Below are 24,903 nucleotides of genomic sequence, written 5' to 3'. Positions count from 1 at the left end.
ATTTCCGACTCTTAAAATAATGTAGGTATATATCAGTAGAACTACTATGAGTTTCAAAATTTTTACTCTCAAAATATATTTTAATATCTTTATAACCGTGCTAATTTGGATGTACCTTAACATACTCTAAACTAAATTTATAGATTCAAAATAACGCTATACTTATCACAATATACTGTGCGGAAAAGGATAGGATACTTTTGAATCTGTCAAGTTAGTTCCCCGCGTAAACAAACACTGGAGGCGTTGAACAGTTTGTCACGTACTTACTAATACTTTAGACGCCATCGAGTAACGATTTTAAAACTCATACTAATCCTTCAAATGCTCGATATTAAAAAAACAGTTCTCGATATGAATTGACTTTGTTTAACACTAAAATTGCAATTGTTTGTGCGAAAAGTTGACGAGTTTTAAGACAGAGATAGCAATGCTCAAATTGTTGTCTCCGTCTAAAATTGTTAAGGTTTCATGTTTAGGGCGCTTTTAGTGTCACGCGGATTTGCTCACGCACGCGGGATTGGACCGCATGCGTAGCATCCGCAAAGAACAATTTCATATAGGTATCTATTGTAAAGCGTGATAAACGCACGCGGGACGCGGGGCGCTGTGCGGGGCGTCACCCCGGTGCGGGGTATCCGCATGCGTAAGCGCTGCCTACAACTTCAGTGCCCATTTTAGAGTCGAGCGGGGCGCACGCGCCGTATTGTACTACCGAAATGAAAATCGATACAGAACGAGTAATCATTGAAGTTCATCTGCGGCCCGTTTTGTGGGATAAACGCAATGAATTATACAAAAACAGGGACGCGAGGGAGGCTGCATGGAGAGATATTTTGAAGGAATTGGCACCTAACTACGAAAATTTGAGCGAAGAGGAAAGAAAAGAGGCGGGTATGTGTTTGGTTCATTATTTTATTTATACAAGCATCATTACTTTATTAATATAAGCATAATTATTTAATTCACAAATAACATCAAAAACCTTCTAAAACCTTTTGAGTTTAGTTAATTAATTATATATCGGTGTTGCCAGGAGACTTTTCCTTCATTGATAAAGTAATCTGCAAATATATCTCTGATATTACTTGCCGACGTATTACTACTTTCAGTCTGCTGCCTGGGTAGTGGTCCCGTAAAACCATTTGTGACAAATGTATGGCTGACCTTGTAGCCATCCCGTTTCCTTATGAAATTGTGAAGTACACATGCCGTCTTGACTATTAATTGTGCTAGATCTAACTTGACATTCATGGATCTGTGAAATATTCTAAATTTATTTGACATAATTCCAAAAGTGCATTCTATGTACCTTCTAGCTCTGGACAGACGGTAATTAAATATTTTCTTTTTGTAAGGTAAATTATCACGAGCATAAGGCCGCATCACATGTGATGATAAACCAAATGCCTCGTCTCCCACTATCACGAACGGCAACTTTGCTCTTACACTAGATGGATAAGCTACTTCGGGGCAAATAATAGGCAACTCTTGCGGGTCAGGGATACCCAACGTGTTACTTTCCAGTTTCGTATACAATTGACTCCTTCTAAAGATGGTTGAATCGGCGTTGCTTCCACTGGTACCGACATTAATATATGTAAAATTATAATCAGCATCACACATTGCGAGGAGCACTACAGAATAATATTTCTTATAATTAAAATATAGTGATCCACTGTGCGGCGGCCGAATCACTCTTATATGTTTTCCATCAATTGCACCCAAGCAATTAGGAAAATTTGTATATGTGAGAAATCCCTCTGCGATTTCTTTCCATTTGATCCCATTAAGCTGTGGAATACATTCAGACTTTAGTTCAATCCATATTATGTAACAAACTTGTCTTACTATTTCGCTAATTGTTGCAATTCCAATCACATAGGAATAGTGTAGATCAGTGAATGTATTACCAGTTGCCAAATATCTGAAAACAAAAACAATATATTAATAATATGATAACATAATATATTAATAATGCTGACATCAGACATAAGACAGCATGCACCGCTCGAATTTTACTTCAGAAGAAAAATAAATACCCTTAAGGTGAAAGGGCACGGAAGTAGCTAGCGCTAGAAGTTTTTAATTCGTTTTAACTACAGTACTATAGCTACGTTAGATTTCTATGATTTGCCGAAAATTTTATCATAGGGGGGTATTTATGCAGTTATGATTTCATATGAAAAGTTCGAAGTATAGTTATGTATCTCATATCTGCTAAAAGTGGCCACTTTTAGCAGATTTGAGACACATAACTATGCTGTAAATATTTTATAAGAAATCTTCTCTGTATAAATTAACCCCTATGGTAAAATTTCCGGCAAATGAAAGGAATCTAATAAATATATATAATATAATATAATGAAATATCGTTTATTTCAGGCAATATTTACATTACAAGATGTCCTCCTTCATGAAGGTTGACAGATGCAAATAAAGCAAATTTTTGTTAAAACAAATTAAAAACTTACAGCGCTAGTGACTTCCGGAAGTTTTCACCTTAATTTTGATGATGGCAAATTTTACTGTAACTAATTATTTTTGTAAAAAATGAATTATTTCGTCGATGTCTGCGCCGCGCCGCCCCGGCCGCGCCGTCTGCGTCTAGTATAAGATTCACTTTGCGCTATCGTTCGCGGCGAAATTGACCGGCCTGCGCCGGCCCGCCGTTTGCGTTGCGCCTAAGGGTACTTTTCCTTCAACTGCGGCCTTATTTTTCCACTCTGTATAGGTATATATATATATATTGCTTGATTTATCTAATGCTTCATGAGACAGTGTAAAGTTGACAACATGTGTGAATTAAGGAGGGCCTTTAATCGAATGCAGTTAAATTTCCAACTAATATCAGATTTGTACACACGGCCACAGATCAAGCTTCCCAAAACCAGTATAAACAGGACTCATGCGTTGTTTATTATCGTAGACGACTCGGCGCCCGGCGAGGCCCTAGCAAGTTCCGTTTATTGGTACTGGTTTTGGGTAACTTGATCTGAAACTGTGTGTACTTTTGCCACTTACTTATTATATTTTGTCATTTCAGACAAGAAAATACAACAACGCTGGCGAACAGCAAGGGACACTTACCAGAAAGACAAGATATCTGAAAAAAATCAGCCATCCGGCTCTGAGAGTAAGAAGAAGAAGAAGAAATATTCTTACTATGACATTTTGACTTTCTTAGACAGTACAACGGAAACTGCTGGAGAAGAGTCACTCTGTGAAGAAATGTCTGAACAAAGTAATTTAGAAACACCTAATGAGTCCACGCAACCAGATACTTCACGTCAAGAAAGTTCTCACCCAACATCAAAACAAAAACAAGTAAAATCTAAAAAGCAAGCACCATCTGAATTTGAGGCACAGTTATTAGAATGCTTAAAGTCTAATCAACAGGAGCTAGAAAGTGAGGATTTGGCTTTCTTTCAGTCTCTGCAGCCTTCATTAAAAAGATTCACTAGATATCAAAAACTAATGTTCAGAACAAAAGTGTTAAATATAGTTATGGAAATGGAAAGTCAAACACAACCTGCATACTACAGTCCCATACCTACAACAAGTTCTAGTGCTTTTACTGAGCTTGACAGTTTGTCACCGATAAATCAAGATTACCAAACCAATAGTATAATCCAGGATACTTCGAGTCTTAACGACAATGCTATTAGTTCTGCTGCAGTGAATGACAATGAAACTCTTATTTCGACTGAAAGCGGCCTGTTTAATATCACGTCTTATGACGTAATTTATACCCCAGCAACAACATCATCTACAGGCGAAAGTAATGTCAACGCTCAGGATACAAATTTACAAAGAAATGAATGATGTAAAATTTGATTTTTTAATTTATGAATAAAACTCTTTTTATTAAAATGAGTACGATTAACTTTTTTTCTCCAGTTTCTCTCTAATTGTTTGTTTAGTCATATGAGTGCGGTTGTACACACGGCACAGATCAAGTTACTCAAATCCAGTATAAGCGGGACTCCGACGGGTTACCTAAGTATGATAATACGCAAGGCGCGAGTTCCATTTATGCTGGTTTTGGGTAACTTGATCTGTGGCCATGTGTACTTTATCAGATAAAAAAAAGGATTGTGTATGTAGGTTGAACGTACCAATCCCAAACCAATTAAGGACTTTTTTTGACTTTAAATTACTGTCATGTACAAACCTATAACTTTTATCTATATTATAATAAGTAGCGTGTGATGAAAGGTAGGAATGATTCCACTTTAATGGCGACATTTTATGAGTGAAATAATCTTATTTAATGAAATTTCAACATGAAATTGAATGAAATTATGAACAATGAAATTTCAGAGTACATGACAAATTTTTTTTTGCACATGTAAATTTACACATGACAGTAATTTGAAGTCAAAAAACGTTTATCCTACCTGTTCAAATCCCTTTCCACTAAATCATAGCAGGAAATTAAATATTTAAAATTTAAAACTTACCTTAATGTAATAGCGAGCCTCTCAATCGGTTGTATTGTAATCCTTCGTAAACTGCTTTTTTGTAGCTTATTCTCAATTTTACACAACAGTTCATCAAAAGAACGAATGGACATTCGAAAGTAATTTTTAAATTTACGTTCATTATTTTGTAGTTTTCCAAAGCGTGTAACAAACGCCCCAGCAAGAAGCCTATTTTCAAGAAAGGGATCAACATGTACTCTTGTCTTCTTGTTTCGTCGTTTGTAAAGTATGTAAGCGACACATATTCTTCTGACATTGATCATTTTTGAACACGTCTATACCGTTACGCAGCCCGTAGAAAACTGAAACTCATGCTGCGTATGATCCGCAGCGTGAAATTTTACGCATGCGGTCCAATCCCGCGTGCGTGAGCAAATCCGCGTGACACTAAAAGCGCCCTTACAGGCCATTTAACAAAAATAGTATTGCATTGAAATTGTACAGACGCAGATATAATGCGTATAAAATGAGATCTCACTCTCCATTTTAACTTCATGTGTCAACTGTCACGTCAAAAGTACGATTTTAGTCCTTGTTTCTTGCTTAGTGACTTTTGGTTGTGCCATCACGGCACAATTTACTTCGCCAATGTCGCGTAGCTTGAGGAAAACACGAAGGAGGTGAGCAACCTCCGTTTCAGGATCCTACCATTAAATTTTTTTTCCAAATTTTAGTCCTTATTTTAATTCAATTCAATTTTGCTTTATGGCGTGCGGCTGCACCAGACGGGCGCAATTTACTTCGCCAATGACGTGTGGAATTGGACAGACACGTTTAAAGCTTAAAGCAAGGCTTAGACTGGCAAGAACTTCTTGCAAGTTATTCCGCAAGTAGGTACTTGCAGAATTGTTTACACTACGAGCAATTTTGTACATGTACATACATTTGTGACTTGCGGTAGTCAACTTCTGCAAGTTTTGTTGCTAATCTAAACCTCGCTTAAGAATGGTTGGGTGAATTGTACTTTTGACATGACAGTTATCACATAGAGTTAAAAATGGCGAGTGAGATCTCATTTTGTACGGCAAATACTCTCTGTAAACATGAGGCCATAACGACTAATACTATAACAAAGATTGAGCGCTCGGAACATTACCTAGGAACTCAAAATCACTGCGACATCCTTCCGTCTACGGCGCTATCTATTTACACAGTTTCGCAATCATACAGTAGGACTAAAATGATAGGCTGTCAAAACCGAATCTATCGATACACATTTGCATACAGTCTACTGATTCGCTAACTCAGTGTCTAACACTGAATGATAGCCACCAAGCTCATTTGACATTTTTTTTTTTTTTTTTTTGTTTATTTGAAAGTAATCAACAGCGTAAATACATAATTATTATTTAAATTTAAATCTAGGTATAACAGAAGGCCAAAAGAGATTACTTTAAATTATAATTAAACTATTTTAACAGAATAGAGTTAGAATAAATGTAGGTATATACAATAATAAAATAAAATTACAACAGTGTGTGTATGATTGTATGTGTGTGTGTATGCGTGTGTGAGTGTGTGCTTATGAGTATGTGTGAGCGTGTGTGCATGTGTGTGTGTGTGTAAATGGGAGTGTATGATTGCATGCATATTTAGATGTTAGTTACTTTTTTTTTTTTTGTTTTACGATGATAGTTTCTTAATTCCTTTTTAAATTTATTGTTTGATAGGTAAAATAAGTCAAACTCAGCGAACTGATTGTTATAAGTACGTACCAAGCGTGGAATTATAGAATTAAAATTTTAATCCATAATCCTATGAAAAAATAATTTAAGTCCCTCAATGAAGCAGCAAAGTAGACCCAACCAATGTCAAAGGAGCTCGGTGGTTATCATTCAGTGTTAGACACTGAGTTAGCGAGCTCTTTCCTCGACAGGAGTGAGCGAACATACATAGCGAAGAAAATATATGTCAACAATCAATAGGATTGCGGCATTGTTCATTGGTAGTTATGCTTTATTGTTTGAACCATTTTATACCACATGTAAGGAATACTATCAAAATGAAGCTATGCGGTGTGCAGCGCTACACATAGCGTAATAAAGCTTCAAAATATTGTATAAATTATTTCGTATGGTGCATGTCGCACTAGAACAGCGCTGCACGTCGCGGCATACAGACCGTTCACTATAACTTGTCCCCTGCTGTCATGTTGGCACCATTGCTTTGTTTGCTTTATTTCTTAGAACTTAGGGTTTATTAATGTGTGATTTGCGATGGTGCCAATATTACGTCAGAACACAAGTTATAATAATTGCCTACAAGAAAATATTTTGACGTGAAGACACACCGCGCAGCGCCGCTGTAATGCGGTCCGGCCTTAATGGAAAGGTAATCTGATTTCCACATACATTCTATAGCGAAGCAGATGGATAACAGATGGGTATATTTAATTCGCAGCGGCACTAGCCTAGATTCAAGGTTACCCTACTGTATGATAGCTAAACTGTGACGTTAACATTTTTTATTCGAAACATTAAATTAAAAAGTTTAAAGAACCCCCAAAAAATGGCATCCCAAGATGAACCGATTTTGTTTTTTTTTGTGTAAAACAATGTATATTTTTACGTCAAAATAATAATTGTAGTCACACATACACAGACTCACACGTGTTATGCTCAAGGCATATTGCGGGAGAGACGAAGCGATAGGACGCGTATATCATGTTTGCACTCACTTCCAAAGAGTCAGGAACCGCTCGCAATCCCCTCGTGAACACACGTCCACAATGTGGCTGATTCCGTTGTACGCAATCTCTTAACTAAACTAAAATGACACGTCTAAATCTATTGCTATCTCTTTCAAAATCTTGCTCACGGAAAAGGATAGCACTAGATTTAGACCTGTTAATTTAGTTTAGTATAGAGATTGTGTACAAGAGAATCTGCCCCATTATGTCCTTATAAATTATAATGCGCGTACGCAGATGTGGATCGGAATTTATAGAAATGACGCGTCACTCCGCCTCTACCACAATGTGCCTTGAGCAATAGAACGGAGCTTTCGAACAAGGAAGATTGCATTAAAATCGATCCATCCGTTTATGAGGATTCCACAAATAAACGAACGCGTCAAACACACAACCCCCGTGTTATCGTGTCAGAGGTAAAATAGTACAATATAAAAGTACATACACATCAAAATGCATTTAATACTTACACCCTAATACAATATTGGAAGTATTTTCTTACTGGCAATGTACATTATGGCGTAATAGTCAAAAATATCTCCGAATTTGTGCATTTTTTTTACATTATTCATTTATTAAATTTATTAATGAGATATAAATCATTTTGCAACTTCTGGAGAGTTTCAAAGGACTCCTGCTTTTTTAGGTCAACGTGTTAGATAAATCCATAGAAAATTAGCGCTGCATCCTAATGATTTTAAGTTTATTTCGTGGTTTAACGACATATTTTAATGTAAATAACGGGTAGATACCACGATTAATTTGATGTTTTTATTAGTCGATATTTCAACCCAATTGCACGGGTCTCACGACCAGACTGCATACTGTATGAAGCAACGGAACTGCGGTGCTACGAGAGATGAAGTTCGAGCTGTCAAGGGCTGTAGCAAACTACCCTCTTTCTTGTTATAAAATCATCAAATTAAACGTGGTCTGTACCCGTTGTCTAACAGTACAATATAGCGCTGTATGCTTTCGCAGGGCATACGTCTACAGCATCACGCTGAGTTGGGACCTTTTGTTCGGGTTGTGCCACACATGACGTAGTTTATTCCGGCGCTTTCTTCTGCTTGAGGCATTTGCCTTTAAATGCATCAGAGACGCCGGGATAACCAAACAACGTTTTCTTTTTCTTTCTTTCAAGACGAAGTACTAGTAGAGTAGAATTATTATTTCCTACATCCATGCCATGGATCATATAACATGAGAAATGAGGTAGGTATGTGGTACCAAATCACAAAGTTACAGTGCGACAAGGCTCTTTTGGCACTTGAATGACATTGACAGGGGGGCGCTGTTTTAGAACAAAGGCTTAAATTATTCAAACAAGAACAAAGGGGACACTTGACGGTAACGTTAGTTCCGATTTTCGCCACGCCCCAAGATAGCCTTGTCGCACCGTAGGGTCATAGATTTTTTCGTTGTTTCTGATACTAGACAAACGTTCAAACATTCCTTCAAGTTCGCAGAATATTATATTTTCAGGGTTCCATACCCGAAAGGTGCCAACGGGACCGTATTACTAAGCCTCCGCTGTCCGTCTGTCAGCTGTATCTCACTAACCGTAATTGGTAGAAATTAGAAATTTCCACAGAATGTTCCACAGAATGGTCTCAACGACAGAGGCAACGCTCTACAAATCTGCTATCTCCTTCTAAAGGTCGATGTACATAACTTTCTGCCGCGTACTGTATTTCTATTGCCGCTATAACATCAAATAATAAAAATTTCAAAATGGCTGCCATTTAAATAAATAAAAAATTAAAGTGTTATTATCTTGTACGATACGGAACCCTTCGTATGCGAGTCCGACACGCACTTGACCGATTTTTTTACTTAAGTTGCAAAACGATCATGGACTTATCCGAGAACACCATGATAACATTTTTTTAATTAATAGACTAGTATTTAACTACCCAAGTGATGTTAATTTAAAAAAATATAAACAAATAAATTCGAAACCAACCAACAAATTAAAATAAATTGTTCCAATACATTTTTTTGAGACGCATGTTCCTCTCATATTTTTGCCTACACTACAAAAGCATCTGTTATCAAGTACTCCTAGCACTAGATAATTATAACATAGACAGTAAAGCTACATTTACGCCAGAGCAACACTTTGCGACATTGCGGCGTGCCACAGGGCTGCATCATCATCATAATTAAACCCATCGCCGGTTCACTACTGAGAAAAATTCCTCTCAAAATGTGAAAAGTAAACATCACGATGGCTAAGTGTGGATCGGCAAACTTCACACACCTTCGAGAACCTACATGCCTTTTCAGGCATGCAGGTTTCCTCGCGATGTTTTCCTTTACCATTAAAGCAAAGTTAAGACAAAAATTAGTGGTGCGTGCCCGGAATCGAACCCCAGGTAAGGAGGCCGACGTCTAACCACTAGGCTATCACCACTCTTTTGCTGCCGCATGCCGCATTTAAAATGTAGCAAGAATCGTGTGCAGACTGCACGCGTCGCATGCTGGTTAAGGCCGAAAGATCAATGTTTTTATTTATAGCATGCCAAATTGTTTAATTTAGTTGCCCCGGTGTAAAACAGCCTTAAGACTCAAACTTATGGCAGCTCAGAAGTTAGTAACAAGTCGCATCGCAAGACATAATATTTTGTATCACAGATATATTTTCAGCGAAATCTGAAAATATCTTCGTACTGTACGGACGGATCCGCTCTTGCTCACTTCTCAGTCGCCAAAAAGATTGAATCGAACTATATACCCATAAGGATGCCTGTCCACTAAAGCGGGGCGGAGCGGATGAGGATGTGTTCAGCAAACCAATCACATTTTGATACATGAGACAGCGTCATACTATTTACGTCATATATTAATAATTTGATTGGTATGCTGAATACATAATATCCGCTCCGCTCCGCCAAACAGATTTTCTTCAAAATAGAACTGTCATTATATCAAATATTAAAAATGCACATTATCACACATACGTCCGTGTACTCTGCCATCTCTATCTCTCATACGTATAACCATATATTATCTCTCTCTCATACAAATACGTATATTTAAAAACACGAATAAGCTATTATCAAATATTCAGCTCTTAAAAATGTACAGTTTTTTTTTAATTTATAATAAATAATAGTAATAATATCAACGCAAGACACGTACAATGTGGCTAATTCCGTTGTACACAATCTCTAAACTAAACTAAAATGGCACGTCTAAATCTATTGCTATACCTTTCATAATGTTGCTTGCGGAAAAGGATAGCACTAGACCTGTTAATTTAGTTTAATTTAGGGATTGTGTTCAAGAGAATCGGCCCCAGTACCTACCATTTTTATAAGTCGCATCCACGAAACTTAGAAAAGCGCAACCTAACGCCGACTAAAACCGAAGGTACCCCAATGAAATACATAGATACCTTACTTATTGCTTGACGTTAAGATTTTACACACAAGAACAACAGACTCGTGCTATCTCGCTCATAATTCGCGCGTACAAAACATAGCGCGTAGGCGGCGTAGGCAACAACCAATAGCGGACGGACACTCGCAGAGATATTTTCGGGCCATTTAAAAATAAGATTTCTGCGCAGGTACATCGGCGTAACTTATAAAAGTGGTAGTACTGTACCAAATTAAATGGTAGCCCCCCGACGGATAGCTAGCGTAACTAAAAAGTTGGTGCTTTTTAAGTTTTTAACACAATTTCTAAACTTTTATTGGACGAGTCTAAAAATTGGCTATCGTTTTCACAATCTTTGCTGTGGAAAAGGGCATATGTATATATGGAAAAGGATAACTTTTAGATCTGAAAATTTAGTAATGATTTTAAGCTTGTTTCGTGGTTTATTTCGATATATTTTAATGTGGATAACGGTTACATGCCACAATTAATTTGATGTTTTTATTTGTCGATATTTCAACCCAATTACACGGGTCGTGGTCACGACCTTTAAACTGAGAAAAAGAAATCCTGTCCTAACTACATAATTAATATATTTAGATTTAATATTATATTTTTCTTTATTACAAAATTCATTGAAAATATATTAAATAAAAATATATTTCTAGCTATGACGTCGCAACATGGCAGAAACGATTTTCCTTTGTTAGTTCCGACGCGTGTTTAACATAAAGTTTAAAAAAATATTTTGTCTAATATTATTCACCAAAACTCGCTAAAGCCGACATAGACATAAAAAAGTATTTTTAGTCCAAAACTCAATAATTAGTATTTTTTAATTTAAAAAATGGCAATGCTTGGCGCACATTAACCCATGATCATTATATATTTTAAATACCGCATAAAAGATAAAATAAAAAATCAAACGTCAAAAACGCTACCGTCGTCGGGGAGTAGTGATTTGAACAATTAATTATAATTAATTGCAATACAAAACATGATATTTTTGTTATTCAATACTTGAGATAAATAATATTAAGAAAAACATCAGTCGAAAGAACAAAAAATACAAAAGAATCAATGAAATGTAGACTTTAAGACCAAATCGATAAAGTCTATTTTTCATTGAAAGGATTTCAAATTGCAAGATATTTATAATACGTATATAAAAGGTTGTTCTTAAGCTAAATTTGTTCATGATTTGTTTTTGAAACGCTCTTTTCAGAGCCACTATTTTAATATCTAGCAACTAAATTAGATATCTGTTAACAATTTCTCATTATAAGCCCCGCATTTTGACGTCATTTGACGTATATTTAAGTAAAAATATACCATCAACTCGAAACTTCAGTCTAGTGCTGACGTCACTAAAATGGCGGCCACACGCATTAGCAATTTGCGGGACTTAGAACACGTTTACGAAAAAAAAAACGATTTTAATGTAAATCACAACAAGTATTAACTCTTGATTTGGTAGATTCAAAAAAATATACTAAAAAGTCAACTTTAAAAATACATAAAAGGCTGAACACATTTTTATTACATTTCATTTTCAAACAATTAACAGTGAAGTAAAGGTTATTGCACATCTGTTATTTTTCCGATAATACACAATTTTACTCTTTACAAACAACAATCTGTGTTATATATTATATCTGTCCCGGCTTTACTCACGTGTTTAGTCGACGTTAGCCCGACTAAACACGTGAGTAAAGCCGGGACAGATATTATATAATATAATGGAAATTATATATCTATTTGTGTGCAAAATATTTCAAAATAAAAAATATTAAAAATGTGTAATTGTATTTTACATATATTTTTTTTCGGTTTTTACTTATGGTAATTCGCAATGCGTGCTAGTCGTTACATGTATCTAATTTAGTCACACTAAAGACATACACAGGCCGCCCTCCGGCAGGTACCGTTAAAATGCATTGTATTTCCTACGTATACAGTTAATTTGTTGTCTACCCTCATAATATACAACAATTCGGAGTAAAAAAATAAATACTAATTTATCGGTAGGGTTAGTACGAGTTTGCACGTTGTCGAGTATTGAAACACTATAAGGTCAAATCAAAATGGACCTAAATTCAATTGTTTTAAAGTCCAAGCGGAAATATTGTAAAACAAAAATCGAAAGTACTGAAAAATCGACTTTAAAACGATCCATTTACGTCCATTTTATTCTGATATAGTGGTTCGTGTTCTATAAAAGTTAGCGCGTGGTTCAAAGTCGTACTAACCCTACAGGTACTAAGCAAGCCAAAATTTATTTCTATAACATAATAGTTCAGGAGTCCACAGTAACATTTCTGTAGGTGCTTGATTCACTGGATAGTTTGAAAATATAACACTTGAAAATTGAATGCGGAAAACTTTAGGAGCCCCACCGCATTATTAAACAAACAATTACCATTATTGATTAATATACTCCCCCCAATTGTGTAAAAATAACCATTTCATGGCTATCGCAATCGTCAAGAAATTCTGCCCTTTGATTGGTTGATTGGCTGTTTACATTTTTTCACAGCCAATCAAAGGGCAGAATTTCTTGACGATTGCGATAGCCATGAAATGGTTATTCTTACACAATTGGGCGGCTGGTTACGGCCCGAAGCAATGAATATTACGTCGCACAGAACACTTATATTCAAAATATACTATGCACTTTAACAAGCTCATTTGAATCTATATAAGATTAGTAATTAATCTACTACTGATTTATATAAATGCAATTGTCGAGTAGAAATAATAAATGCACTGATAAAAATTTAATACTGCTGTAAAAAAAGTTTGAACTCTCTTTTCATCAAATTTTTTCTAGGTAAAATCAACATTCCGGTGTTAGACTAATTACTAATTGATAGACAGACATTAAAGAATTCAGATCTTGTAAAATCTACACTTATGAATTGGTATGATATTTTGATAAAAAAACAATATGTTCGTTATGAATATTTTTTATTATTATTGACTTTTCAATTCGGTGCTTTTGTGTTTAAACGCTGTTTAAGTGCTGGATCAGTGAATAGTTAAACCAAACTTCAACCATTTATCAAGCACTTGTAGAAATGTTACCGTGAGCTCCTAGACTAGAAAGTCCTATCCACCGTACATAATAAAACATACAAAATTCATTATGATAATGTAAAGAAAGGTGCACATTAGCGCTCAATAGCTATTAATAAGTCAATTGATTAAATTGCTTCCTCTTTGACACTTGCGCGGGTAAGTGGAAATAAATACAGATGAGGAGGTATGTTTTGGGAGATTCTGGTCATATTTTGAAATCAATTCTATGAATTAACGTTTAAAACATGGCGATATGAAAATGAGAAGTCTTTCTACTTTCCGTTTGTTTTAACCGGATGAATCCGGTTTGGGAAAAACAGACATCTATGAATCCCGTTAAGTTGTGACAAGCAAACTTACTTGTGTATGTAATATGTATATAGTCGACGCATTTTAAACTGATTCGTCAAGTTATGTCTGTTTCGCTCGCACTTGCAGGTCGTAGGTAAGTGCGAGCGAAACAGACAAATAACTCGACGACTATAATATTAATTATCAATTTTTTCTTTATTTTGGGGAAAATAAATGTATAGTGGGTAAATGGCGAAAACGAGGGGGAGGAATGTTTTATACAAATGAATTGGAAAAAAATGTACGAGCGGAGCGAGCGCGAAATTTTTAACATTTAAACATTTTAGCAGACTATAATAGTAGAATTATGTCAAAAAAATGATCCAAATCTCACAAAACCACCCTATAGTGCACTCGCCATATCTATATCCCTATCCATCTCTCTAAGTGTTAACTGTCATGTGAAAAGTACGAATTTAGTCCAATTTAAGGGTACACTTTACTTACGACATGACAGTTGACAATAAGAGCAAATATGGCATTAAATTTTAGTGTAGAAAACAGGTACATACTATGATTAATTGTGTTTTTTTTTAGTACCGTCGTGACTACGACTCATACAAATGAATCGAAATATCGGCAGATAAAAAGCACCAAATTAATCGCGGTAAAGTACGTACAAAATGACTCCTTACTCGCCATTTTAACTCTATGGATCAACTGTCATGTCAAATGTAAGGTGTACGCTTAAATTAAGGACTAAATTCGTACTTTTGACATGACAGTTGGCACTTAAAATAAGGCCTAAAATGTACTTATGACGCGAAATTTCAGAAAAAGTTAAAATGGCGCGTGCGGAGTTAAATTTTACGCGTAATATGTACCCGTTTTCTACAATACAATATGGCGAGTGTGTTCTCAAATGTGTGCATCATACCAACGTTTTCAACATTCCACGTTACCCATCGTGGTTAGTAGTGTGCGCGTTGTCGCCGTCGTGGATACAGCCGAGGATACCGTGCTGTGCGCGTTGTCGGCGGGCGAGCTTGGTCAGCTGGCGGGCGCGGCGGCGGGCGGCGCGCAGGGCGGGGCGGGGAGCGAGGGCGGCGCGGCGGGCGAGGGCGGCGCGGGGGAAGACGGCCGGAGTAAGTGGTCCGGCACATGTACTGGCCGGAGCCGCGCGGGGATTTTCTTCTGGGGGCAGAGCACCTGCGGAAACGACAACAATAAAAAAACCGGCCAAGTGCGAGTCAGACTCGCGCACCGAGGGTTCTGTACTCATATACTTCATGTTTACGGCTAACCTACCCTGCGATTATCTAAAGTTATTCATCTGATCGTTATCGTATTCGATGACATTAGCGTCAAAATAAAATAAACCATACAAGCATTGCATAAGAGCTCAATTTCGTATACACATTCTTATACGTTTCCGTATCTACGATACGCTCCTTAAGGGGGCTCAGTTCAGTGCTTTCTTCATACAAACGTAGGAGGGAAATTACAACAATATTCGATATTGTACGCACAAAACTAAGAATTATATCGATTTATCTCGTCATTATCTAGGTTTATTGATATATACAATATTGAAAAAAATATTGATTTAAAAGTTACGAGGCTCAAACGATTCCTATTTTATCACTAAATTAATGACAACTTTGGGCGTAAATAAATAAGATTAGGGATATGAAAATTCTAAAACAATTTATCATTAGACGTAATTTATTTATTCATTAGTTGAAATAACTTTACTTTGCAAACATAAATTCAGCAGTTTTTCCTCAAAAATACTTTTCCTAAACCCTTTTCGCGCGCTTGAGTTCAGTGAAAATCATCGTGCCTCTCAACTTTCTCATACAATGTCAAGTGAAAAGCAAACATGTTACCCACGTGCGCTGCCAATTTCGGTCGAGCGTCCTGCGTCACCTTAATGTTCCATATTAAAATTCGTTATACTGAATTTGTGACTTTATATCAATACATACTAGCAACCCGCCCCGGCTTTGCACGGGTAGCTTATTACAATTTTCGTAGGGATCTCTATTTTTTTGTAAATAAAATATAGCCTATGGCACTCGGGTACAATGTAGCTTTCTACTGGTGAAAGAATTTTCAAAACCGGTTTAATAGTTCCAGAGATTACCCCAAGCAAACTAACTTACAAACTTTACCTCTTCATAATATGAGTATAGATTACCAAGGATTATTTTACTTTGACGCTGTCACGACGAATGTCATCGAATACTATAACGATCAATGGAATAACTTTTAGACAATTAGGGGGATGGTTTAGTTGAGTTGTATGCATCTCTATAAATCTCCAAACTTTACCTCTTCATAATATGAGTATAGATTACCAAGGATTATTTTACTTTGACGCTGTCACGACGAATGTCATCGAATACTATAACGATCAATGGAATAACTTTTAGACAATTAGGGGGATGGTTTAGTTGAGTTGTATGCATCTCTATAAATCTCCAAACTTTACCTCTTCATAATATGAGTATAGATTACCAAGGATTATTTTACTTTGACGCTGTCACGACGAATGTCATCGAATACTATAACGATCAATGGAATAACTTTTAGACAATTAGGGGGATGGTTTAGTTGAGTTGTATGCATCTCTATAAATCTCCAAACTTTACCTCTTCATAATATGAGTATAGATTACCAAGGATTATTTTACTTTGACGCTGTCACGACGAATGTCATCGAATACTATAACGATCAATGGAATAACTTTTAGACAATTAGGGGGATGGTTTAGTTGAGTTGTATGCATCTCTATAAATCTCCAAACTTTACCTCTTCATAATATGAGTATAGATTACCAAGGATTATTTTACTTTGACGCTGTCACGACGAATGTCATCGAATACTATAACGATCAATGGAATAACTTTTAGACAATTAGGGGGAAGGTTTAGTTGAGCTGTATGCATCTCTATAAATCTCCAAACTTTACCTCTTCATAATATGAGTATAGATTACCAAGGATTATTTTACTTTGACGCTGTCACGACGAATGTCATCGAATACTATAACGATCAATGGAATAACTTTTAGACAATTAGGGGGAAGGTTTAGTTGAGCTGTATGCATCTCTATAAATCTCCAAACTTTACCTCTTCATAATATGAGTATAGATTACCAAGGATTATTTTACTTTGACGCTGTCACGACGAATGTCATCGAATACTATAACGATCAATGGAATAACTTTTAGACAATTAGGGGGAAGGTTTAGTTGAGTTGTATGCATCTCTATAAATCTCCAAATAAATCCCTCACCCGTCTCGCGAACATACAGCAGCCCGTCTCCTCCTCTTGCACCTCACTGGTGGGCACCAGCTGCAGGTCTGCTGTCATACTCTCTTTGCCTTCCTCATCTGAAGACAACAAAAATATTACTTTTAACACACTTGCTCATAAAGTGGCTCTAATTTCACCGCAATTAGGCACATAATGACACCTATAATCAAACTGTGACTTTTTCACTGCTATTATTCACAAGTGAGTTATAGTTTTTTATTTTATTTTATTGGTTGAGTTAAGTTGGCTATCTTAAGACCCTTACCTAACGGCTGGAGTCTCAATGGCGCCTCAGCGGTAATCACCAACGTTACACACTTATACCATAATATACTGTTTTCATACATTTGTTTATAATTTATACCACTTTCAAAACTAATATAAATACTTTAAAATATTTTTTTCTAACTGAAAATGTTACCAAGAGTGGTACCATCCAAAAGTGAACGATTGAGTAGAATAGAATAGAATGTTTTTTTATTCATGTAAACTTTTTAAAAGTGCTTATGAATAGTCAGGTAGTTTTAATTAACCACTGGTTCGGAATGCCGTTCCTACCGAGAAGAACCAGCAAGAAACTCGGCGGTTGCTCTTTTTAATTTTTCAATTTACAATGTTATTATACCGTACTATACAAGCCATTGCAGCCCCGTGCATTGCTGGAGCGAGTCAAATCCAAGCTTTTTATCGTTTACATAGTCTGCGACTGTATAATATGCTTTTTTTAGGAGCATACTTTTAACACATTTTTTAAACTTGTGTAAAGGCAAGTCAAAAATTGCTTGTGGAATTTTATTATAAAATATTACACTCATTCCCACAAATGACTTTCCCACCTTCCAGAGGCGGAGCGCAGGAGTAGCTAGCTTATTTTTGTTTCTAGTTTGCCTATCATGGAGATCACTGATTAGTCTTAAGAAGAAGCTCACCTATGACGAAGAGGTTCAGCTCAGTGTAGCAGCCAGTCTCGATCATCTCCCGCTGCCAGGGGATGCTGACGGAGCCGGTGCTGAATTTCCCGTAGAAGGTGTCATCTCCCGCGTCCAGGTTGACGCCCTTGACGGTTGAGAACTGTTCGATGTCTAGTACGTCTTTCGCGTACACTGCGTGCGGCTGGAAGTAACACAATATGGGTAGCTATTAACTTGCTATGCTTGGAGTTTCTTTACGTGATCAAATCAGAAATGAGGAGATCCGTAGGAGAACTAGAGTAACCGACATAGCTCAACGGGTTGCGAAGCTGAAGTGGCAATGGGCAGGGCACATAGTTCGTACAACCGATAGACGTTGGGGTCCCAAGGTGCTAGAATGGCGACCTCGCACCGGAAGACGCAGCGTTGGAAAACCCCCCACTAGGTAGACTGACGACATCGGACGAGTCGCAGGCGGCGCAAGACCGTGGCGTGTGGAAGTCCCTACAAGAGACCTATGTCCAGCAGTGGACGTCTATTGGTTGATGATGATGATTAACTTATTTCGTTGCTTTTTATATAAATTTAGTCATTGATATGGTAAAATAAGCACTTAAAACCTCTGTCATTTGTTTTTTTCCAAATTTAGTTTTTTTCAAATTTTCGGAAACATGGCGTTAATATTTTCGAATTTTTTTGACTTTTTGTTTGAGTATTAGTTAAGTACGAAGTATCAGGTCTAGATGCTGAATATTATTGTTTTTCTTTGCAATGTTATAGAATGTTTCGGCAAAGAAATTCAGAAATACAATTTTTTTTTAAATTAAATTATTTATTATGTAAGTTGAATTGTATAAAAATACCAAACTTATTCTAGAACATAAAAATTACAAATCGAAAATATCATCTAAACCACCGCAACGAGGCAGGGTGCTGGGAACGCTGGCAGCGTTACCTCGTTGAATGGCCAGACTAATATGCTGACCGAGGTAACTGCCAGCCCTCCGGTCCCCCGTGGATTCCGCGAGACGGGATGACAGGTCCTTAAAAAAGGATCTAGCATCCTCGCCCCACGAACCCATGGTATCCACCCCAAAAGGCACAAATATGAAACTATTTTCTATATTCTCATATTTGCGCCTCTTGGCCCTTTCTGCCTTAGTAGCCGCCGCTCCGGCCGCCACGGAGATTTTTTTTTAGTTCACTAACATTTTATTCAGTTTCATTTTGTTTGTTTTTTTACGACGTAGTTTAAGAAAGTCAGAAAAACATTTTTATAGATTTTTTGAGTTTCTTTTTTAGTTTTTTTTTTGGGACCTAATGTTGTAAAAGTCACTCACGTCAGGCACAAAGGGCGCGGCGACCATGCCGGCTTCGAGCCTCGCCCAGTTGAGTCGCGCGAAGAAGCGATGCGCCTTAACATGGCCCGCCCCTCTCCGCCCCGCGCCGCCCGCCCCTAGCCTAGCCGCTGATGACTTCGCCAGTAACGCCGAGCATAATGCTCGCGCGCACTCGCTGAACTTGCTCGAGTATTTCTCTTGCTCGTGCTGTGAAAAGCAAAAATTACATAATATGCATGCTAACTAAACATCTAATATTATGGTCCTTCGAACCGGATCAAGGGCTTTTTGATTCGCTATAAAACTCAAATCGTAACCTCATCTTAAAAATTCAAATCTTAATCTTAAACCAAAGGAGATACAGAAGAACAGCCTTAAAAGAACTTTACTATTTTTTATGACAAACAACATAGACAAAACTTAATTTTTGGTCCAGCGTGTGTTTCCCATAAAAATTGATAATACAGTTAATTTGTTTATCATGTTTTTCTTACTGCAAGTAAGCTTAGGAGATACCGACTGTCCAAACAAAACAAACAAAAGTTGTAACAGAATGCGACAAACTGTGTCGTACGTACAAATAAAAATTAAAATACACTGTATACCCTCTAAACTAAACTTACGACTTACGCTAACTTTCTAGTAGCTTTCATGCTCTTATCTAGTGTTCATTCAGACCTAACTAGAAGTTTGGTACATCGGACCGGACTTTTACCTTGACCCTTTTTTACCGCTGGTAAGGTAAAAATGTTATTAGACATCCCGCACAAGGGCGGGTATGTGGGACTCACTGGCAATTTTTAACCGCAATTTTTAACGGCACCGCTGGGGTTTTTAGTTTTAGTTTGAAAACCCCAGTGGTGCCGTCCGCGTCAAGTATAAGGCGTCTCAGGATCCCGGATATCGGATGCGACTGAGGCGTCCTGACGTTGAACCGGCGCAGGTTTACACCCAATACCTAGAGCGGGAGGTGAGCATGATGTCTCCTTCTTGCCAGTCTGCGGAGCGGGTGGGCATCAGCATCCAGCTCTCTTTCCCGCTCAGCGGCCTCCTTCAGTGATATGACAGTTTCACAGAAGGAGGCCATATCTTACCTTGACCCTGCGATCCACCTCTTCCCGCTTGACCTTCTCTTTCCTCGCTCGGAAGGGCGCTCGCCCCTCGATCATCTCATACACGAGGCAGCCGAACGAGAACCAATCTGGACTGTAGGTGTATCGCTCGTTGTCTATGACCTGCATACATTAATAAATTTAACAATCTCAAAAAAAAAATCAGAGCCTCAATAACTCAATCGGTATAGGAGTGGACTGAAAACCGAAAGGTCGACGGTTCAAACCCCGCCCGTTGCACTATTGTCGTACCTACCCCTAGCACGAGCCCGACGCTTAGTTGGAGAGGAAAGGCGAATATTAGTCATTTAACCTGGCTAATATTCTTTAAAAAAAAAAATCACATCCATAGTCTATACTAATATTATAAAGAGGTAAAGTTTGTACTTTGCACTCGCCACCAGCAGGGTAAATCGCTAACTCAGTGTCTAACACTGAATGATAGCCACCTTTCTCATTTGACATGTTTTAAATCCATTGAAGATTTTCTACGAAAAATTATTTTAATGTCACTCAGTGAAGCATTAATGTACAGCCAACGAATGTCAAATGTGGTCTGTGGCTATCAGTCATCGTTAGACACTGAGTTAGCGAATCACCGCGCAGGTCTGATAGCAGCCTAACGCTAGTCTATAAATTAAAAAAAATAACCTCAGGCGCCATATAGCCGACAGTGCCAACTCTCCCGCGTACACTTCCCCCTTCCGGCACGTCCACGGCGAGCCCCAGATCCGATATCCGGACATGACCCGCGTCGTCTAGAAGGATGTTTTCTGGCTTGCAATCCCTGGAAACATACAGTAACACTTCATAGCTCTGATAACAGCATCCTCCGAGTGGTGGGCCTGGACCTACGTAGTCCAATGGTAGCACATTGGATCTTGACACATCGAAATGCGAATAGAAAATAGCTCAGCACACCTTTAGTGTGCAATTTTGACTGAAATAATATTATTTTATTTTACTTTATATACCTAATTAATTTGCAAAAAATTACTTTTGGCTATTTATTTTATTTTAATTTAATTTTATCTAAACGTTATTTTATTATATTGTATTACTCTGGATTTTTATCTGAAAATAAAGATTTATTATTATTATGGATATACATCTACTCTCACGCCCGCGTACAAAATAGATACATATAAAAGCCAAAAGAGTTATAATATACTTACATACATAAAAATAAATAAACCTACATAAACATTACATACATACATATTTGTACCGGGCGGAGGATTACACCCCGGCAGGGGAGACCAAACGGCCGGGGGTCAGGGCGACAGGTGAAGAAATCGGCGGACTATCCTAGCCGAGTCCAGCAAGACCGCTTTTTGCATCCTGGCTGCGAGCGAACTGCCACGGAAACCCAGTCGCCTCAGATGTTGAGTGAGGCTGACTGGGATCAACCCATTCGCATACCGAGCCCGGTCTGCCAGGTTTTGTTCCGTGACAGTTAAGTTCGGCTCGAGCAGCAGGAACTCGCGGTACATTGCCGCTCGGTAGCCAGTCCGTCCGGTTTCCCCTCCTGTCGCCCTGTAGTACGCACGCATGACATTCTCGTTCATGAGAGACGTCCATCTCATGCGGCGTACACCACCAGCGGCGGGCGCCGAAAATTGGGCCCTAGTGGACCCTGTCGGAGCCAAGCCCTCTGGTGGGGATGATGGGTTTGTCGGCCGGCTAGGTAGTGGAGGAGTAGTCCCCGAGGAGGCTGTTTCTGTGGCCAGCGTGCCAGATTTAGGGGAACTTAAATGATGCTAATCAGTTCCCCGTTATTATTATTACTGACATGACATAAAGAGGTATAGCTAAAAGGTGACATAAAAAGGTTAGTCGACATCACAGGAGAGCATAGAGCTGGCAGCTACCTCGGACAAAGAATTAACCTAGCTTTTCAAAGGGGGACCGCTGCCAGTATCTTCGGAACTTTGCCTAAAGGGAAGTGCCTACACACCTATAAACGATGCCCATTTTGTGCAGATGTTCCAGCCCGCAGGCGACCTGTGCCGCGTAGAACCGCGAACGTTCTAGACCCAGGCCCGTGTCCGCGCCGCACATGTTGTAGATGTGAAACTTGAGATCACCACCTGGAAACACCAATGACAAAATAATTACTATACTGTACTTTTTTTTACCTTCATACTAACTTTTATCCCCTATAAAATAAACTTCTCTTGAGTGTGGAGCCTCGAAAAATAGTATCTAAGGGACTAATTATATTCTTGGATTATAGGCGGTAGTCGCCTATAAAAAGCGAAGCGCGTCCAAGTATGGTCTCATTCTGACGCAGAAATTCATTGTGCATAGACGTGGTTTGTGACTCCGAGTTGGTTCGATATTTTTCTTTTTATAATTGTTTGTGCTAATTTTGTTCCAATCATTAAATATTTTGGACTTGTAAAAGTATTTGGTTCTGTTTTAATAAATTGTGATTTTTTTAAATTGAATTTCACTTCTGTACCTAAAAATATAGTATCGAGATGGCAATCGAGGCATAAGGCGGGGGGACGCCTCGCACACCCGCACGTCATCTACGTTTGCCCGCACCGGGTTAGCGCGTGGGCTGTGCGGTGAGCGTCGCGTATAGCGCTGTTGTGTGGAGTGGAGGAGGTACACACAGTGGCGTGCACAGGAGTTCAAGCCAGGGTATGCATTTAGGTATGAATTTATTTTACGGCAGGTTAAAATGAAAAATAAGCATTGATTTAATACAATGAGGGTAAGCAGTGCGTTTATGCCTCTATGAGCTGCACGCCACTGGGTACACACCATTCATAATAGTGAGCACGAGACACAAGGCGTCCTTGGTCTCGTAGGCGTAGGCCAGGTTGACGACGAAGCGCGAGTTGATCCGCTGCAGGATCTGCTTCTCGATCAGCACCATCGCTTCACCTTTGCGCTTCTTTATCCTCTTCTTCTCTAACTTCTTGCACGCGTACATTTTGCCCGTTGCGCGAACCTGGGAACATTATAAAAAATTCTTAAGCAACCCTTTAATGCCAAGTTTGTGTCTTAAATGGAAAATTAGAGAACACTGGGGCCGATTCTCTTCTCTTGTACACAATCTCTAAACTAAACTAAATTAACAGGTCTAAATCTAGTGCTATCCTTTTCCGCAAGCAACATAATGAAAATGATAGCAATAGATTTAGACGTGCCATTTTAGATTAGTTTAGAGATTGTGTACAACGGAATTAGCCACATTGAAGTTCTAAATTGGAGGACAGTATAGCAAGTCAAAGAAATTCGCAGAAGAACAAAAGCGACCGACATAGCTCAAAGCTAAAGTGGCAATGGGCAGGTCATGTCTGTCGCGGAACCGACGGCCGATGGGGCGGACGTGTTCTCGAGTGGAGACCGTATATCGGTAAGTGCAGTGGGACGGCCTTTAGCCCGCTGGACCGATGACCTGAAGAAGGTGGTGCGGAGCGGATGGATGAGGAAGGCTCTCTCGGAAAGGCCTATGTCCAGCAGTGGACGCAAACAGACTGACGGATTAGATTGGATTGATAGCAAGTCTGTATGCTAAGCTCTAAGTATGCCTTAGACTTAGAGCTTAGCTGGGGATTTAGCTTCAAATCTGCATCTCCATTGGTCAATGTCTGCCGGGCCCAGCCTTAAAGCGCGGACCTTGATTAGACTAGGTCACTAAAATTTCTTACCTTTGGAAGGAGCACTTACCTGACACGCGCAAACTTCTCCAAACCCGCCCTTGCCCAGCACTCGATACATGCGGAAGGTGTGCTGCGTCACCGGCTGCGCCTCCAGCCATTTCCACTGCAGGTACCGGTGGAAATACATCGACCGCTCGAACTCCGCGAACGGAATCCCCGCCAGAAAGCTCTTCACGCATCGTATGCACTCGCTGAATATGTCCTTGGAGCCGGCTGGAATCAAATACGATAAGAGTAAGTGAGTGAGTGAAGAGTTACTTCGGTCACATCGCAAGAAAAGACTCTCAACTCATGATCACTGGGAAGATCGAAGGAAAGAGACCACGCGGACGTAGCCCGAGACGTTGGTCAGACCAAATAAAAGAGGCGGAGGAAAATGGAAAAACATCGTAGCAAAGATTATATCAAAGGGGAGCCACGATCCTCAAAATTGAGGGAGCGACGCAGGAAGAAGTGAGTGAAAGTGTGATTTTCTGGAATAGAGATATTGGACAGGTAATTTTCTTCTGTTGTTGGCGGCTGTGCAGGGCTGTCCAGGCCCGCGCCGGTATCACGTTGAACATTGCCGATCTATTGTGATCGCCACCATTTCACAGTTCTTGTCCAATACTGATTG

General features: G+C 38.6%; 3 protein-coding genes across 5 annotated transcripts in view; 1 reads left to right on the top strand and 2 right to left on the bottom strand.

The window, feature by feature from the left end:
• The first annotated feature begins 274 nt into the window (after positions 1–274).
• Positions 275–3,877, top strand: LOC117993673 (myb-like protein X). The gene is made up of 2 exons (XM_034981475.2): positions 275–894; positions 3,047–3,877. Exons 1-2 carry the CDS (start codon positions 720–722, stop codon positions 3,823–3,825), a joined length of 954 nt encoding a protein of 317 aa, XP_034837366.1. The 5' UTR covers positions 275–719; the 3' UTR covers positions 3,826–3,877.
• LOC117993671 (uncharacterized) lies at positions 898–4,898 on the bottom strand. Of its 2 annotated transcripts, none has more exons than XM_034981472.2 (2): positions 4,464–4,898; positions 898–1,927 (listed from the first exon to the last, which is right to left on the bottom strand). In XM_034981472.2, exons 1-2 carry the CDS (start codon positions 4,745–4,747, stop codon positions 1,009–1,011), a joined length of 1,203 nt encoding a protein of 400 aa, XP_034837363.1. In that variant the 5' UTR covers positions 4,748–4,898; the 3' UTR covers positions 898–1,008. The 2 variants fall into 2 exon arrangements, 1 of the variants encoding a protein (XP_034837363.1); XR_004675242.2 differs by having other exon boundaries at positions 1,844–2,528; positions 4,464–4,569.
• Positions 4,899–13,108: 8,210 nt separating this feature from the next.
• The window catches only part of Gprk2 (G protein-coupled receptor kinase 2), a 56,872-nt gene continuing 45,077 nt past the window's right edge, over positions 13,109–24,903 (bottom strand). For both annotated transcript variants that reach the window (XM_069506888.1, XM_034981174.2), the window contains exons 5-13: positions 24,295–24,500; positions 23,383–23,572; positions 22,568–22,700; positions 21,262–21,397; positions 20,593–20,733; positions 19,499–19,705; positions 18,177–18,360; positions 17,227–17,324; positions 13,109–15,135 (exon numbers count right to left, since the gene is read on the bottom strand). In XM_069506888.1, the coding sequence (XP_069362989.1) occupies positions 14,977–15,135; positions 17,227–17,324; positions 18,177–18,360; positions 19,499–19,705; positions 20,593–20,733; positions 21,262–21,397; positions 22,568–22,700; positions 23,383–23,572; positions 24,295–24,500 (1,454 nt within the window). In that variant the 3' untranslated portion in view covers positions 13,109–14,976. The remainder of the gene's footprint in view (positions 15,136–17,226; positions 17,325–18,176; positions 18,361–19,498; positions 19,706–20,592; positions 20,734–21,261; positions 21,398–22,567; positions 22,701–23,382; positions 23,573–24,294; positions 24,501–24,903) is intronic.

Source organism: Maniola hyperantus, chromosome 24 (genome assembly GCF_902806685.2).
Source record: "Maniola hyperantus chromosome 24, iAphHyp1.2, whole genome shotgun sequence".
NCBI classification, from domain to species: Eukaryota; Metazoa; Arthropoda; class Insecta; order Lepidoptera; family Nymphalidae; genus Maniola; species Maniola hyperantus.
This window is presented reverse-complemented; position numbering and strand designations above follow the sequence as displayed.